This window comes from Odocoileus virginianus, chromosome 1 (assembly GCF_023699985.2).
Source record: "Odocoileus virginianus isolate 20LAN1187 ecotype Illinois chromosome 1, Ovbor_1.2, whole genome shotgun sequence".
Taxonomy (NCBI): Eukaryota; Metazoa; Chordata; class Mammalia; order Artiodactyla; family Cervidae; genus Odocoileus; species Odocoileus virginianus.
Window position 1 is genome coordinate 14642171 of NC_069674.1, and position 18214 is coordinate 14660384.

The window sequence follows — 18214 nt, forward strand, 5'->3', positions numbered from 1 at the left end:
TCAGGGCTCTGGGGGCGGGCCGGGGGAGCGCTCGGGCCCCGGCCCCGCAGTTCGAGCGGCGAGAGCGCTTGTCGACGCGACGCCGGGGCCGAGGGGAGCGAGCCGGCGCTTCAGTGTCCTTCCCCTCCCCACCCGTCGCCTGGCCGCCTTCTCGCCGCGGCCGGACCGGAATTATGTGATCCCGGAAGTTCCGGCGCCATTGCTGTGTGGGATAAACAGTAATGGCGGAGGCTGCAGCTCCCGGAACAACAGCCACACCATCAGGAGCAGCAGCGGCGGCGGCGGCAGCGGCCTCCCCCACCCCTATCCCCGCAGTCACCTCGCTGTCCCCGGGGGCGGGGGGCGGGGGAGGCGGCAGCGACGGCGGCGGCGGCGGCGGCTGGACTAAGCAGGTCACCTGCAGGTGAGACGCAGAGCGGCCGGCGCCGGGCGCGGGGAGGGGACCGAGACCGCGGGGGAAGGGGGCGGGCGGCCGGGCTGCCGGGCCGCCGGGCGGGGGCGGGTGGAGGTGGGAAGCGAGCCGGCGTTGCGGTCCCCGCGGTTGCCGCGCTGCGTCAACCCCCGCCGGCCGCCGAGGCCCGGGCGCGCGGCCCCGCTGCGGAGCCGCCGCACCGCCCGCCGCCTCCCCGCACCGGGCCGAGCGGCGCGGCGCGGCGCGCGCGGGGAGAAAGGTGGGCTGACTCCTCCCTCCTTTATTGTCGCCGATCCCCCCACCCCAACCCCTGGCCTGCGAACTCGCCGGTTCCAAAAGGGGGTTTGGCGGTGTGGCCCGGAGCCCGCATCCCCACAGCCCTGCCGGGCCGGGGATCGCCGCCACCGGCCTGCGGGCGAGAAGGGGGGCCCGACCGCCGGCCCCGCCGCGGTGTCATCCGTTTGTAACGTCTTCCCGGGTCTCTCGGGCCCCGCCCGGAGCGGGGACCTTTTGTGATTTCTCCTCTTGAGTGTTACCGGGCTGGGCGGTTCTGAGCTTTGTCTCCGAACCGAGTGCCGGCCCGGGGGGTCCTCTCCACCACCTTAGGTGTTTACGAACTGGCATTCCCTTTCCCCCCACCCTGGCTGGAAGGTGTCTTGTTTTCAAGTCCACGCGTCTTAAGGGAGTCGGGGAGCTCGTCGCTCCGCAGGGAGACTGATTTTGTTTGGGGTTTGGGATGTCAGATGAACATATTTGAAAAAAATAAGTGATTAGTAGAGGACGGTTATGCGGACGTGTGGCTGTGCGTCTAAGATAAGGGCATTTAATTGGATGTCGTACTTGAGTTTTTTCCTTAAGTGATCAGTAAGCGACTAGAAGCTTTTGCTTTTCTGTCGGTTGAAAAATCAGTTGAAACGCCGTTATTCACCTGGGGGGGGGGTAATTTATATGCAGATATCAGTACTTCAAAATATTTTTTAATATACAGAACTCACTGTCCTGGTATTAACAGGGGTGAAACGTTCTCAGTGCTTAATATGATACATTTAAGATAAGACATGAATGGTAAGCTTAATTATTTTCAATAACGGGATAGAGAAAGCATAAAAGCTGTTTCAGGTAGTTTTTTTCAGTCATCTGTAGATCTGAGAATATTGTGCAGTATCTATCCCAAAGAATGAGAATTTAAAAATTCCTACTCGTGGAACCAGGTCATTGAGTCTGTTATTTCCATTTTCTCTGCAGTGCTGCAATTGCTTTATATGTGCTAGCTGAATCTTTTAAAATAAACTGGTGTAACCTTTATATTCCTGAATTTTCTAGCCTTTTACCCTGCAGTTCCAATCTGTCTGCATGCACTGAGAATAATCGTCCTTTAATATGTGGATTCTTTAAGAACTCCATGCAGTGTCTTAATTTTATCAGTACACACCGACTCTAATCTCCGTTATTGTTTGGCTTTGAATACCCATCACTAGCTTGACATTACTTTATATTACTTGTCTCATTATTATCCTGTTGTGTCTGTGTCTGAGCTCAAGCTCAACTCTGTGTCTGCAGAGAAAGCATTGTCACTTCTGCACTTTACTTTCCTCTCTGTTAGAAACTTTTCCCTGCTCTACTTCTCCTTTTCTAGTTCCTTACCAGTGTCATCAGAATTCAAAACAGCTCACTAGACTGATCAGTTCCTCTTTGCCTACCTATCTTTGAGTTTCTGAAATATTCTAGATCACTCCAGGACCAGCATGAGTTTCTTGCACATGAACCCTAATAGATTAATATATTTAAGAAATTTACATCATCGAGTAAGCTATTTCTAATAAGCATTTTGTCTCAGATACAGGGTTAGTTAGACACGCTGTTGTTGTTTTTTCATATAAAGCAACCTATAGCTTTTACTTGAAACTGTTATCCAGTAAAAAATACAGACTAATTGATGTCTTGGGTTTTAATACTTGACATTACTTTCAGTTTGTTTTAAGTACTAACATGAACTATTAAAAATCTTTCTGCTTTGTCTAGGGGAATACCACATATATATTCATTCATTTATTGTAAACTTTGAGCTTTTTGAGAACAGGGCCTTATTTTGTTTATCATTGTTTCTGTAGGGCTTTATTCGGTGCCTGGTATGTGTATCTTTCTGGGACTAACCTCATTCAGTTATTCTGTAAATAAGTATTTGTGCTTACAATGGGAGACATAGAGCTAGATGTTGAAGAAAAGGCAGGAATGTATTGTATTATAAATATTTGCTTTGTGTTTGATAGCAAACTCTCCTTTGAAGAGAATTCAAGATAGTGCTGTGTTCTAGTTTGAACCCCCTTTCCCCCTGTATCTAGAAATTTGACTAGGGCCATTTTCTTCAAGGGTATAATCCTTAGAAGTTGTTTGGATGTTGGAAATTTGTTTTTAATTGCTCAGAATCCTCTGCATTTTCTTGTTGGTTAGTCTTTTCTAAATATTTCTCTTAAAAATTCTGTCTCATTAAAAAAAAAATCTATCTCATTGTGTTACTTGAACAGCTTAAAAACCTAGACATAGTTTTCCCAAAGAACTGTGTTATGCTGCCCCCACCAGGCTGTTCTGATGACTTATTAGAGGAGTTCTGTAAAATAGAAATGCTATTGCTTCTAGTTTTCCTGAGTGTGGGGTATTAAAACAATGAAATTGTTTACAACTTGCAAGTTGTAATTTTGAATTTAGACACTGCTAAGTATTATTTGTACATGTCCTCTAGAAGATAAAAGGCAGAATAAACTCTGGTTCTTAAACACCAGGAATTTACAGTCTGGTTTGAGAAATGGGGAAGCCCAGGGTACATGTACTTGTCAAGAATTAAGTAACAAAGTAAGAAATGTCACAGCAGATTAAGTGATTAACTGCCAACTTACTTAATATTCTGTAATTTCTATTAACAATCCCAGATGCCTACCTATCAGTACTTTGAGGGTCTTGTTTGGTTCTCTTGTACCCTCACAAGCTTTTGGGGTTTCTTGTATGTAAAAGTGCTTAGGTATCCAAGAGGTACAGCAGTCAGGGATTCTAGTCAGTTGTATTTGTCTTTATTACCGGACAATGTCTGGTTGGCATCATGGAATCTTCAAGGCGGAAGGATGCTTAGAAATCCTGTGGCCTAGCCTTTAACAACAAAGGCAAGCTCAGCCTGGACAATATCAAGATGAATTTGGTGATGGCTTTTGGCGGTGGCATTTAAAAAAGAAAAGTGCTTGTGTCTTGATTGGTTTTGTAACGGGAGAAATTCTTGGAAGAGTTGACATATTTTCCTCTTTCTGTTGTAACTTACATAGTCTCTTACATAGTCATGTCATAGTCTCTTAGACGTAGAGATGGGTTGGCAAGGAGGGATATCACTGTGAAGACTGAGAGAAAAAAGGCACGAAAAACAAACCAGAAACCCAGACGGTGTGTACCAAACGCCCCTGTAAAATGATGCTTAGTATTTGGCAGTAACTAGTTAGGACTTGTATTCTAGGGTTTCCCTTGATGTCACAGTATCGGGCGATTTTGTGTCTGCTTGAGTTCTTCAGTGCTAGTTCTGGATCGCAGGAACTTATGCCATTGCTGAATAGTTCTAGTTCTCAGTCCTTACATTAAATCACATTTATGATGTAACTTCCCACATGCATTTACTTTGCCAGGAATAGTGCTGGAGGTGACTCCTTGTCTTCTCCTGGCTAAATTACTCCAGTTGCGTAAAATCGTACGGCTTGACATCCAGGTCTTCTTTCCCTGTTGGCTGCCTTAGTCTTTCTTAACTGATTGGTTAAATGTGTACCTTGGAAACAAATGTAGTCAGGGTGTTTGCCTGCAGGGACAGAGGAGAGATGTGGAAATGAACATGAGTACCAGCAAAGACGTTATACAATTGCTACTTACTGAACACATGCCCTTGTTTTTTTTAAGTTTTAAATCTCAGGGGAAACTAATATTTGTGTAGGTGGTGCTCAGACAGCTTCAAAGCTTGCAGAAAGTTGCCCTATAGTTGTGCAGAAGTTCAGACCTTGTTAGATTGTTAAGCCTGAAAAAGGTTGAAATTAGGTTAATTACAATTAGAATTTGACTTCCTGCTGCTGTAGTCTTATATTTCAGTATGGACTGAAACCCTTGCGTACTTTAGGATCTTGCTAATTACAGCTCTTCCTATCAAGATGTTACATTTTTTTCTTTCTGTCTTTACATAGAAGGTTTATATTTGCCAGTAATCTGAATAGAAGCTTTCACATTTCAGTTTGAAGCAGTCTTCTTCAAGGCTCCTTTAAGTAAATATGACTGAATCTCTTTTCTATACATCATTCAATCCAGTGGACCGACTCTTGTGATCCCATGGACTGTAGCCTACGAGGCTCCTCTGTCATTTGATTTTCCTGGCAAAAATACTGGAATGGGTTGCCATTTCCTACTCCAGGCAAGGTATCTTCCTGATCCAGGTGTCTCCTTCATTGGCAGACTTCATTGGCAGGTGGATGCCTTACCACTTCCCAGTGAGCCACATGGGAAGCGCATCCCAGCTGCACATAAATGCACATTTGGGGCAGTTATGACTTGCCAAAATTAAATCTTCATAATTCTATTCAAGAGAAAGAGACCAAAGTCAGTGATGAGATGATGAGAGGGAAGATGGAGGGGTTGGTGGTGGTTCTATTTATCAGTTATCTACAAAAAATAAGACCCTTATCACTTCCCTGATCCGCCTAGTTACTTCAGATTTATTCTTGGCCCTGGCCCCATTTTCAGTTTAGTAGGTCTAAGGGAAGGTGTCCAAAATTGCATTTCTAGCTGAAGCTCCAGTACTTTGGCCACCTGATGCTAAGAGCTGAGTCATTGGAAAAGACCCTGATGCCAGGAAAGATGGAAGGCAAAAGAAGGGGATGGCAGAGGATGAGATGTTTAGATGGCATTATCGACTCAATGGATGTGAATTTGAGCAAACTGCGGGAGATAGTGGAAGACAAGGGAGCCTGGTGTGCTGCAGTCCACAGGGTCACAGAGTTGGACACGACTTAGTGACAGAACAACAACAAAGCAAACTCCCAAGTCTTCTTAGAAACGGAGTCAAACTCAGTTTTTGGAAATTTCTACTTAGCTACACATGTTCTCCTGTAAGGCAGAGGAACAAGAGTCTGTAAATGAAGGACAGAAAGTGATTTCCCTTTGCTCATACCTTTGCAACAAATGTTACTTGTGTTCTCACATGTGACTTTTAAAGAATTAAAATGGTTTCTCGAAGAATTGAAACATACAGTAGTCTGATCTGTTCCAGTTTACACTATTTCTTTCTTTCTTTCTTTTTTTTTTTTTTACAGATAAAGCTGCAGATAAAGAGTATGACTAAAGTTAGTGGAAAACGAGAAGCTGTAAATTGTAGGACTGTAAATTGAGAGCAGTGGTTAGACAACCTGTAGAGACAAGATTAAGGATGACCTCCGAGTTTAAATCTAAATTGGTGCCTCTGTCTACAGGCAGCCTTCCTGTGGTACCATTATAGATAATTTTATGATCATATGGTGTAGTTCAACTATCTTTGTGTTCACTTCTCATATTTGTGTACAAAGAATATAAAAGAATATATTACTAGTATAGAGTTAGTGCTCGTGTGTTAGTGGTAGAATATATTGGCCATGGGGACTTACCAGTGGATAAGACTCCATGCTTCCAATGCAGGGGGCCCGGGTTCAATCCCTGGTTGGTGAACTAAGATCTCTCATGCCAGATCTAAGCCCGCACACTGCACCAAAGACCCAGTGCAACCAAAATACATAGTAATAATAATAAAAAAGAATGTGTCAGTCATGAATTGAGTACTGCCTTGTAATCCAACTTGTGGTTCTTTGTCTCACAGGTATTTCATGCATGGGGTTTGTAAGGAAGGAGATAACTGTCGCTACTCACACGACCTCTCTGACAGTCCATATGGTGTAGTGTGCAAGTATTTTCAACGAGGGTACTGTATTTATGGAGACCGCTGCAGGTAAGAGTTTGTTTCAAATTTAGTTTTGTTCGGGGTGGGTGGAGAGGTTGGGAGAAAAAACTGAGTAAAACATGAAATTTCCAACAGCTTTGTAAATAATCGATTTATAAAGTAATACTGGTGTGTGGCTGGTAGGATCTTAGTTCTCTGACCAGGGATTGAATGTGGGCCATGGCAGTGAAAGCGCTAAGTCCTAACCACAGGACTGTCGGGGAATTCCCTGAAGAGTACTTTAAAAAGTGCTCCTTAGGAATGTTAGCACATTCTGATAGATAGATCTCTCATCTCTCCAATCTCTCACTTGGAAAGAATGTATTATTACATTTACAAGATGCGTTTATAATATAGTCCTAAGTTTAAGTAGTGCCTGAGGAGCATGTTGGGCAAACCTAGGGATAAGGCGTGGTGAAGGCGTGTTTGTTAATGGTATTTCCTTTTCAAGACCAAGAATAAGGTGCATGTTTGACCAGTTGGGACTGGTTTCAGTTCTCTATTAGATTGAATTATGGAGAGAAAATGGGATCATAGGCATTTGGGATAGTGTATTAGGTTACTAAAGAGGTCTTGTCATTCCAACTAAACTTCCCTAAACCACCTGAGCTTGCAAGACTAAATTATAAGCTGACATTATGGAAAATGCTTTAGCAGTGTCTGGCTTCCTAGAATGGTGGAGAACAAGAGAGGTCAGCTACTAAGTACTTTATCCTTCATTGAATTGGCACCATAGTCTTATCAAACTGTAATTCAGCAGCAGTGGGTTCTGCTAGCCATTGGGTAGAGCTAGTTTACAAAATACCCAGGAGTATTAGTTTTCTATTGATGTTAAAGAAATTACCCTGAAATTTAGCAGCTTGGAAACAGGAAATATTTATTATCTCATGGTTGCTGGGGTCTGGAATCTGGGAGTGGCTTAGCTTCGTAAGTAGTCCTAGCTCAGGCTCTCAAGAAATTGCAGCCAAGATTTCAGCCGGGCTGCCAGCATCTGCCATCCTCTGCAAGTCTTGAATGGGGGCTGGCGGATCACTTTGAAGATGGCTCATTCATATATCTTAGTCTCTTGCCTGGTGGACATTTCCCTCGGGCTGTGTTAGTGTCCTCACATTAACCTGTGCCCCAGAGTAAGTGATTGAAGAGAGACCTCAGGGACGAGGCAACAGTGCCTTTTTATGACCTAGTCTCAGAAGTCGCAGGCTGTCACTTCCACTATATTCTGTTTATTACAAGCGAGTCACTAAGTCCAGTGCATGTACAAGGGGAAAGAAATTGGGTTCTACCTGTTGAAGGGAGGACCATCACTAGAAAAGATACTTTGACAATGTCGTATCCAGTTTAGGAGAAAAGAATTGTGTCAGCTATTGGGGTTCAAATGCTTGGAGTTCAAAAGACTAAGAAATTATTGATGAGCAGGATATTGATGTTAGGTTTACCTCACATCTTTTTTACTAGGAAATCTAGTTAAGAGAGAAAAAGGAAAAGATTCTTTCCATGTGGTCCGTCATTTCGCCCTCTGCTAAATTTTTGCAGTTTTGCTGGAAAGGAAAAAAATGATACAATGACACTCCCCCAAAGAAAAAAAAAACTAAAACTAAATAACCCAGATATGTCTTTTGTAGTCACAATATTAAAGAGGGCAAAAGTTGGAAATCCGTCCTACCGGAAATGAGCAATTGCTCCTTTGTAGTAGGACGGTCCAACTTAATTGAAGGGCAGTTGTGTTCCTTGACTAGGCAGTCAGTTGAGAGACCTTATTGACTGCAGAGAGAGAGGAGTTGAACATGGGTGAGAGTGGAGATGGACTCTGAGGTGCTGAGCAGAGAGATAGAGTATAGACTGTGGATGAGTATGGTTGGTAACAGATGAACCTCTTATTTCAGAAGAGGTGCCTCTCCAATTGGACCGTACAGCTGAAATGTTTGGGAAATAAGGTTAAACTGAAGAAATCTGAGCTGAATCCTAGATTCTCTTGTGTTAAATCAGCTTATTTTTCAGGGACTTCTGCCAGCCCCAGCAGCATTCCACGTTCTCCTTGGGACAACAGTATAGAAGCCCAGCTTTTGCATAACCCTGTATTCAGAGTGGGCTTCCTCATGGGAGACAATTTTAGTTTTCTTTTTAAAGGGTATACAGCTCCCTTTTAGGGAGAATGATCCTGATTTGAGCTGGCTTTAGAATTCTTAGGATAAAGTGAAAGGAATTAGAGAAACCTATATCCTAATAGTCTGCCTGAGAGGAAAGTTTGGTGACAGTTGTTTGGAACTGGCTGATAGAGGTGATTATTAAGAGCTTGATTATAGAGTAGCTAAGGAAGGAGTCTTATGGGCTTGTTCCAAGACTGTTTCCTTGTTAAAAATAGACTTGGGGGATTAAGCCTACTTTTCACTCTTACTATGTAGGGTTTGGGTTTTTTTTTTTGAGAAGCATAACATTTTAATAGATGAAATAAATACTCTAGTACATGCAAGGTAAAAACTTGACATTGGAGGTGGGGGAAATATCTCTTATGTAGGGATCTTGTTATACAGCCTGACCAGTGTCCAGGGATTTCAAATAATTTAACTCCTCATAAAGGCAGTAGTTTATAAATGAAAGATGATACCCTAGTTCCAGCAGCTCAGAAATGTTGCTGTATTCATTTTGTATGACGGGGCCCTGTTATTTAAGTGAGCCCAGTTCTTTGTTGCTCAGGACTGTTGTCTAAGATCTAGCATCCCTGTAGCAAGTGCCACAGAACTCCCAGTCATTGTTTCTAAATACCCACTTGGGAAAGGGACAGGATTGCCTTCTTTGACAACTATGGTTATGGTTGATTTGGAGGGTTTTTTGTTTGTTTTGACTGCACAGCATGAGAGATCTTAGTTCCCCTACCAAGGATTGAACCCTTGCTCCCTACAGTGGAAGTGTGGAGTCCTAACCATTGGACTGCCAGGGAATTCCCCTTTGGAGGAGTTTTCACTGTAGACCTACTGAATCCTATACATGAAAAGCGTAAAAGGCAGATATCAAACCTCATAAGGGTGGGGTGGTGGGCGTTGCAAGCCAACAAGATGGAGAAGTGTGGTTCTTTTGTGTAGAAGAAAAATTAAACTTCCTTCGCTGGAAACTGTATCAGAGTACTCTTTGCAAGATATGAAAGGAAAACACAATATTGGTTTCAATGTTGTCTCGACATTTATCCCCCATTGGCTAAAAAGGATCAGTGATTCTGTGATAATTCATTAAAGAATTAATTTAATAATGTTAACAAAGCCACTGTCATGACAGTGAATCCAGTAGATATGATTAGCCGGGGCTGGCAGGCTTTCAGTATGGGGCCAGAGAATTAGTATTTTTAGCTAAGCAGGCCATATGGTCTCTTGTAGCACAAAAACAACCCTACATAATACATAAGCTAATAGTGTGGCTAGGTTCCAATGAAAATTTTATTTTGGGACACTGAAATTTAATTTCATGTCATGAGATGATTTTTTTCCCCAACATTTAAAAATGTCAAAACCATTCCTAGCTCCAGTTGGGTTTGACCTGAGGCCTGTAGTTGGCCAGTTCCTATTCTAAAAGTTCTCTGCTTCACTGAACCATTAGCTTTTAGCAAATTCTTTTCAGGATAGGAGTCTTGCTTTTTCTTTCTTACTAGTTCTTTCTTGTGCTCTATCTTTCATGGTGCTTACTTAACAAATTTTTACTTCAGAAGTATATTTTATACAGATCTATTCTGCACTGTTCACAAATATGAACCTTCTTGCTAATATTCTATGCTATCAAAAATATTATACCTTGTTGATTCCTTGATAAATTTACCTTAAAGACAAAATGCAGTCCTTTCGGAAAACTTGTAGTGGGACTTGCTAGTGGTCCAGTGTCAAAGGCTTCACACTCCCAATGCAGGGGGTTCCTGGTTAGGGAACTAGTTCCCACAAGCTGCAGCTAAGACCCAGCTCAGCCAAATAAATATAAAAAAACCCAGCTTTGACATATGTGCCATTTGATAGATGATGATGAGCATTCTAATTCTGTTTTTTAAGTAGATATTTGAGTCATTTAATCTGAAATTCTTCAAATGAATATGGCAAAGGAGAAAGAACAGAAACTAAAATATGGGCATTGAAACTAGTTCTTGGACCCTTTACGCATCTTGAGATTTAGTTTTACTTAATCCTTTAAAATTTCCTGAAGGCTGTCTTCATTGGTGAAGCTGGCATCTTAATTCCAAAACCTGGGTTCTTTTCTAAGTTAAAGACTGCGAAAGTAATTGAACTGTGAGGACTGGGGACTAGATTTCTAAGGTTCCTGAAATCTCTAAAACCTCAGAGGAATGCTGTTCAGTAGAACTTTTTGATAGCATGAATGCTTTCTATCTGCTGCCCAAAGAAGAAACTGCTAGCTCCGTGTGACCACTGAACACTTGAAACTGTAGCTAGTGCAAGGACCAATGCACTGAGTTTTGAGTGTAAGTGTAAATAATTAGATACAGCTAATGGCTGCTGTTTTACAGGGCAGCTTTAGAGTCACATTAGAGCTAGAACACTGCTTAACACATCATCTCTAATACATTTTTGATGATGAAGTGAGACTGTCCAAGTGAAAAAGCATATTCATGATCTTTAGCTTGCATAATTCCAGCCTTGAATAAAATGCACTGGGTTTTTGTGGCTGATACCAGGATTCTCAAAGTAGGTTACCTAATGCTTAAGAGTTGAAATAGGAGGGTTTGAGATAATATAATGATAAAAGTCAGCTCAGCAAATGTTTGCCATGTTAAAGAGCAGTCTTCAGTTAGAATGTTTTATCTTTTAGATGTAAACACAGACACTTGTAACACAGATGACCCATGGTTAGTGTTGCCAGTGAGTTAATTAGTCAGGAACCGCTAGATACATACTATACATTATAGCAGTTTATGGATTGAGTTAGCCAAAAAGTTGGTTCAGGTTTTTCTGTAAGATGCTATGGAAAAACCGAGATGAACTTGGCCAACCCAGTAGTACGTTCATCATTAATTGTGTGTGTCTGAGTGAATCTCACAGCCTAAAGTATTCGAAGAATTGTGAGGATTTTCTCAAGCAGCAAGGTGCTTCTTGAGGGAAATTTTTTTCTGTATTTGGAGATGAGGTTCAATAATTTCACAGATGACAAGGAATCGGGAAATGTACAGGGTGAGAGTTCAGAAAAGTAGGTGAGTGGATGGATGTAGGCGAAAAGGAAAACACATTGTATATTTTATAAATACTGTTTCTCCCTTTTAATATTGGGAGCATTTTAATTTATGTGTTGGTAAAATGGTCCACATTTTTACTTGTCGGATTAGAGTGTCAACCTTGCTTTGCTTTAGTCAGTTTTGGCTGCATAGTCTTTTTTTTTTAGTGGAGTTGCCATGGTAACGATAGATTGTCAGCTCCTGAAACTCCTAATGAGAGTGCAGTTTGAGGGGTAATAGATGGTCTACAGCAGGGGTGGGTGAACTATGGCCTGTAGAGTACGTGTAACTGGATGTTGTTTATGTAAAGTTTTATTGGAACACAAGTCAAACGCACAGCTGTTTAGATAATGCCATGGCTGCTTTGGAACTACAGTTACAGACTTAAATGGTTGTGACATTGGTGGTTTGACCTGCAGAGCCCTGAATCTGTATGACCTTGCTACCCTGGACCAGTGGCATTGGCCTCATGCGGGGACTTGTCAGAGACATGCAAAATTAGGGGCTATACTCCAGACTCAGAAATTAGGTATCTGCCTTTTAACAATTTCCCACATGATTCATAGGCATAGTAATTTGAAAAGAACCCAAGGACAGGATTGGGAATGTATATTCCATCTAGATGCTTCTGGTTAGACAGTGATGGCTGACTTTGTAAATTTTCTTTTCTTGTTAAGATATGAACATAGCAAGCCGCTGAAACAGGAAGAAGCAACTGCGACAGATCTAACTGCAAAGTCATCCCTTGCTGCTTCCTCGAGTCTCTCATCAGTTGGACCGACTGTTGATATGAATATGGGCGAAGCTGAGTCAAGAAATTCAAACTTTGCAACTGTAGGAGCTGGTTCAGAAGACTGGGTGAATGCCATCGAGTTTGTTCCAGGGCAGCCCTACTGTGGCCGGAGTGAGTATATTTGAAGAAAAAAAAGTTAGAAGGCTGGAGAGTTAATTAGCTGAGTTTTCACAACTTTCCTGCTTCCAATTTTCATATTTAGCCTAGTCTTAATATTCTTAAATTAGGTTACCTTGAAGAAAAAAAAAAACAGGTGGAACAAAAGAAACTTCTTGACTTTCAATATAATGAATGTAGAATGTTTTGAAAATGGATGTTTATCTCCTTTAATCAGTACAGTTGAAATGCATTCAAAAACTTTTAAAAAGGTTTTTTTTAAAATAAGGCTAATCTTGGAAATATTAGTAGCAAAAGACATTCATTTCTTTCAAGAGTGGGGGAATTAGTTTCAATAGACTATTTTGAGAGTTTCTCTTAAGTTCTTTTTATCCTCTTTAGCAAGACTAGTTCATGTATCTGCCTTAACCATTTCGGACCTTTAGCACCCTCTTAAACATTTTTCAGCTGCCCCTTCTTCAGCTGAAGCCCCGCTGCAGGGCTCAGTGACCAGGGAAGACGCAGAGAAGGAGCAAAGCGCAGTGGAGACCAAGAAGCAGCTCTGCCCCTATGCTGCGGTGGGGGAGTGCCGCTACGGGGAGAACTGCGCGTATCTGCACGGGGACGCATGTGACATGTGCGGGCTGCAGGTCCTCCATCCCGTGGATGCCGCCCAGAGGTCACAGCATATAAAAGTAAGTCGGAAGGAAGCACGCACGCTAACAGGTGTGAGAAATGTCTGCCTTTCACAGCACTGTCAGCTCATGTCAAAGAGACATTGGGTGAATCAAATGGTTCTCTTTATGTAGGAGTGTTTCCCTTCCTGGCTTTCTTGACTGTTTTATCAGTAATTAGGCTTTTAGAACCTCAGATTATGGGCTCCCCCCCCTTTTTCTTTCCTTTTTTTAAAACAATGGTTTTTGTGAAATTCAAGTTCTATACAGCTTACTCTTCTAAAATGTGTATTTCATTGGTTTTTAATACAGTTGCATAGTTGTTCAACCATGACCACTGTTCTCTAATTTAGGACATTTTCATTCTCCCCAGAAAAGAGACTTAATACTCATTAACTCCTTTAGTCTTCATTCTACCCTTCCTCCAGCTCCTGGCAACAACTCATTTACTTTGTGTCTCCATGAATTTTTTTGTTTGTTATGGGAATTTCCTATGAATGGAATCATATGTGGCCTTTTGTGACTGGCTAAAACAGTAGCATAATGTTTTCAGGATTTGTTCATGTTTTAGTGTGTATCCGTACTTTAGTCCTTTTCATGGCTGCATAGTAATCCTCTGGATGGCTGTGTGACATTTTGTTTTTGCATTTGGGTTGTTTTACCTTTTCCCCATTAAGAATAATCCCCTGAACACTCATGTATAAAGTTTTGTGGATGTACACTTTAATTACCTTAAAATAAGGTTGCTAGGTCATATGGTAACTGTGCTTAATATTTTGAGCAACTTTTTCCCAGTGACTGTACCATTTTACATTCTCAGTAGTAGTGTATGACAGTTTCAGACTATGGTTTTAAGCCCATTTGCGTCTTTTTTTGTTTGTTTGTGAGCATACTGTATTACAAACCTGATTAGAGGAAATTTTGCTTCTAATCATAGTCATCTCTGTTTAATAAAAATTAATTAGGTTGTGAGGGTGGGGGTGAAGCATGGTATAACAACTAGCATGTTTTTTATAGAATAAAATATGTGTAGTATAATGTTATGTCAATTATACCTCATTTAAAATTAAAAGTATGTGATGTCCACACCGAAATGTGTACATGAATGTTCATAGCATTATTCATAATGGCTCCAGAGTGGAAACAACCAAAGTATCTGTCATCTGATGAATGGAAAAACTAACTGGTCTCTCCATACGATGGAATATTACCCAATAAAAAGAAATGAGTCATATATTCTACAACATAGATAACCTTGAAAATGTAGTCAAGTGAGCAAAACCAGTCACAAACGACCACATAGTTTTTATGAAACGCCCTGAATAAGCATATACACAGATTGTCATTGCCTAGGACTGAGGGTGTTGAGGGGAAGTGGCTACTATGGATTTGGAGTTTCTCTGGGGTAATGAAAATGTCCCGATACAGACTGAGGTGATGTTTGTACAACTCTGCATGTACCGAAAACCATTTCATTGTATACTTTGAGTGAATGCATTATATAGTATGAAATTATATGTCTCAATACTGTTTTATTTTGAATGTGAAACTTGCATGCCTGGCACATAATTGTCATCTAATGAATGTTAGTTTCCTTCACTCTTATTTTCTGACAGGTGGCAAACTAGAGTCTTAATCCTAATTACATTTTCCAACTAGAAACAAAGTACATCAACAAACAGTATGAAAAACAGCCTGTAATGTGGGTAACAAAGGTTGAGTTGCAGGATAGAGAAAACTAGGTAATTCTTTAGTTCTTGAAGTTGAGTCCTCAGAGTTTGACTTGACAGTATCGTGAAGTCCCTCCATCAGCACACCTGTACCGCCTGGTGAACAAAGCTGTTTCTGATGTCATGTTGGGAACAATTCTCTTTTCCACTGGCTGTTTGACTCTCTGAACAGGAGTTCTTAGCGGTCTATCGATTCCACGACCTGACTGCCCCTCTCTGTCCACTCTCTAGTCCTGCATCGAGGCCCACGAGAAGGACATGGAGCTCTCGTTCGCGGTGCAGCGCAGCAAGGACATGGTGTGTGGCATCTGCATGGAGGTGGTCTACGAGAAAGCCAGCCCCAGCGAGCGCCGCTTCGGGATTCTTTCCAACTGCAACCACACCTACTGTCTCAAGTGTATTCGCAAGTGGAGGAGTGCTAAGCAATTTGAGAGCAAGATCATAAAGTGAGACTCCTCCCCAATCTTCGTTTGTGCTTTCTATTTTGGGGAAGAATTTTAGTATCTTGTGCCAACTTTCAGCCAGATGGACCGCATTTAAATGCATGCATTTTATCTTGAAACTGGGGTATTCTTCTAATTGGGAGTTCTTTGTATTTCAGCTAGCTTCTAGATTAGTTGGTATATCTACTTTTATTTGAACGAGGAAAACCCTATGTATCAGTTAGTAGAATCTTCGTGCTTTTTTCTGAGGAGATTGTGTTTAATGGATTAGCCAGTTTAGGGTCAGAGAAGCGTATCTAGCTCTGAATGTATGTTTCCTGGCATTTTACATTTTCCACTTTCCTATTCCATCCATTAAGCTAGCCAATAATCCACCATCCTTTAAAAATTGTTCTCATAACTGAACAGAAACTACATAATCTAAACAGAGCAAAGTTACAAGAAATAAATTTATTTAAACGAAAGAAAAAGGAGTCTGTGTGAAATGTCTTCTTTTTGTTGTTGTTTTTTTTAACCTAAAGTTATTTTTTTAAATGAACTGGCTAGCCATTGAGTTGAACTTACGAAAAAAGGAAATGGTCAGTTGTGTGGAACCCTTGCAGGAAGTGCCCATTTGCCTTTCAGTTAAGTCTTTAAATCTGGAGTTGACACACCAGGGTGTGTCCTTGAAGGAGAGTGGGCCTGTAAAGGGGAATTTGCATTGCAGCCTCTTCATTGTTTCCCAGGTCCTGCCCAGAATGCCGGATCACATCTAACTTTGTCATTCCAAGTGAGTACTGGGTGGAGGAGAAAGAAGAGAAGCAGAAACTCATTCAGAAATACAAGGAGGCAATGAGGTATGAGCACTGCAGCCTTTTCTCAAGCTCAGATCCCAACGTGTCGCTTGGGCTCACTTTGAAAAGAAACAGTGCTGCATTATACACTCCTACCTCCTTCCTACCCTTTCTTTTACTTCCCAGTACGGTTTGTCACCCCTGATGACGTTTACCCGGTGTGTATCTTGCTGTAACACAGCCCCTGGGGTGCACGCCCAGGGGCTGTGTTATAATGAAGCCTACACTGCTGGTATGGCTAACGCCCCAGGAATGGGGTCTGCCTTATCCCAAGTCTGTGTCATAGTTGTCCTACTGTATTCTTCTGTGTGGGCCTTCTCGAAGGTTCTCTCTCTGCTGGATCTGCGATTCTAGGGCTGTTAAACTGCTCGACTTGAACAGTTTCTGGTTCTAGTCAGTGTTTTCATGCGGTAGCACACACATGTTTAAGAACACACCTTGGGGAGGGCTGTTAACAGACGTACCGGTTCTATTCCCTCCCCATTTTAAAGAAACCCTGGATGATAGTCAAATACAGACCTGAAATCCACCGTGAATAAGGGTTGCGATATTTTCCTTTCCAGCAACAAGGCATGCAGGTATTTTGATGAAGGCCGTGGGAGCTGCCCATTTGGAGGGAACTGTTTTTACAAGCATGCGTACCCTGATGGCCGTAGAGAGGAGCCACAGAGACAGAAAGTGGGAACATCAAGCAGATACCGGGTAACTCTCACTGTTCTTTTAAAGGAGGGGAAATGCCACACGCTGAGCCTGAGGCCCGCACAGATAGGGGCAGGGGAAAGTGAAGACCCAGGTCTAGGAGCGAGAGACTAGAGGATTAAAAGAGGAGACCAACCTCAGCAGACCGGGAGGGCTATGAGGAAAAGCTAGAACTCTTAAGGCTCTAGACTAAGCGGTGTGCCGAGTAACCAGCGGGGAGGCGTTGGTAAAAGTCGACCCTAACTCGGAAGTCTTGGTTCGTCATGCCCTCTGGTGTGCTGGACGTTTTGCCTTAGAAACCACAGACTAGAAGATGCTGCCCGGCAGTGCCACCCCTATCACGGCCTTGTTTTTTACAGGCCCAACGAAGGAACCACTTCTGGGAGCTCATCGAGGAACGCGAGAACAGCAACCCTTTTGACGACGAAGAGGAGGTTGTCACCTTTGAGCTGGGCGAGATGTTGCTTATGCTTTTGGCTGCAGGTGGGGACGACGACCTGACAGACTCTGAAGACGAGTGGGACTTGTTTCACGATGAGCTGGAAGATTTTTATGACTTGGATCTATAGCAGCTCGGCGGGGCGTGTGAACTGGTCTGCCGAGCCTAAGACGGCAGTGGGCCTCGGCGGGTGGCGGCCGTGCCCAGGCCGCTCTCCTAGGCAGGCCTCTCAACTCCAGGTGCTGTCGTAATCATTTTTACCCAGGGCCTGTCTTCTCACCCCCTCACCTTTCCCCAAGGAGTATGTTGTTTTCTCTGTTTGAAAAAGTTACAAAAATAAATCTGAAAGTTAGTTTTTTTGTAACATGAATTTAACTGTCAGACAGTTAGTGTAGGTTTGTCGCGTCACGTTTTACCATCAGATCCACACAGTTCGAGGGGAGCATACCTGGATTTCCAGGACTTATTTTGGAGGGCCCCAGGTTCAGAAGTACCCACACTGGCCCCTGCTTTGGGGGTCCAGGAAGCGGGGTGATGGGTGAAGGATCTGAACTGTAGCAAGTAGCCTCCTCCTGCTGTAGACTTGGGAGGCGGGTACTTGGTTTCTGGTAAAACCTGCACATGTGTGTTTTTCTGTCTGGTCCCTGTCCTTCATCCCCGCCCTGTGCACTCGGCCTGTGGTTTTGGTCTTTGTCTCATTGCACACAAGTAATAATACTACTGGGTAACCAGAACCAGGTGTGAATGTATTTGAGGTTTTTACCGTCTTTAGCGTGATAGGAAAATTGTGAAAGAACACACATAAAGAGATGGGAGTGGAAGAAAATAATTTAGAGTTGGAAGCTGACTCCCCAAGGCTCATGGACTTGGGATATGTGAGTGTGAGTGTGTGACAAGCTTCCCATCCCTGCA

The 18214-nt window shown here is 42.6% G+C and overlaps 1 protein-coding gene across 2 annotated transcripts; it reads left to right on the top strand.

Moving 5' to 3' along the window:
- Window positions 1-8: 8 nt before the first annotated feature.
- On the top strand, window positions 9-17654 carry MKRN1 (makorin ring finger protein 1). 2 transcript variants are annotated; one of them, XM_070464912.1, is made up of 8 exons: window positions 9-403; window positions 6276-6404; window positions 12273-12499; window positions 12953-13179; window positions 15120-15334; window positions 16057-16167; window positions 16728-16866; window positions 17223-17654. In XM_070464912.1, the coding sequence occupies exons 1-8, from the start codon at window positions 222-224 to the stop codon at window positions 17430-17432; spliced, it is 1440 nt and encodes a 479-aa protein (XP_070321013.1). In that variant the 5' UTR covers window positions 9-221; the 3' UTR covers window positions 17433-17654. The 2 variants fall into 2 exon arrangements, with proteins under 2 accessions (XP_070321013.1, XP_070321019.1); XM_070464918.1 differs by lacking the exon at window positions 9-403 and adding an exon at window positions 3021-3838.
- The last annotated feature ends 560 nt before the right edge of the window (window positions 17655-18214 follow it).

Coding starts and splice junctions, on each gene's coding strand:
- MKRN1 (XM_070464912.1), top strand. CDS start 222: ATGGCGGAGGCTGCAGCTCCCGGAACAACAGCCACACCATCAGGAGCA. Junction 13,180..15,119: donor AGAGGTCACAGCATATAAAA/GTAAGTCGGAAG, acceptor TCCACTCTCTAG/TCCTGCATCGAGGCCCACGA. Junction 16,867..17,222: donor GAACATCAAGCAGATACCGG/GTAACTCTCACT, acceptor TGTTTTTTACAG/GCCCAACGAAGGAACCACTT.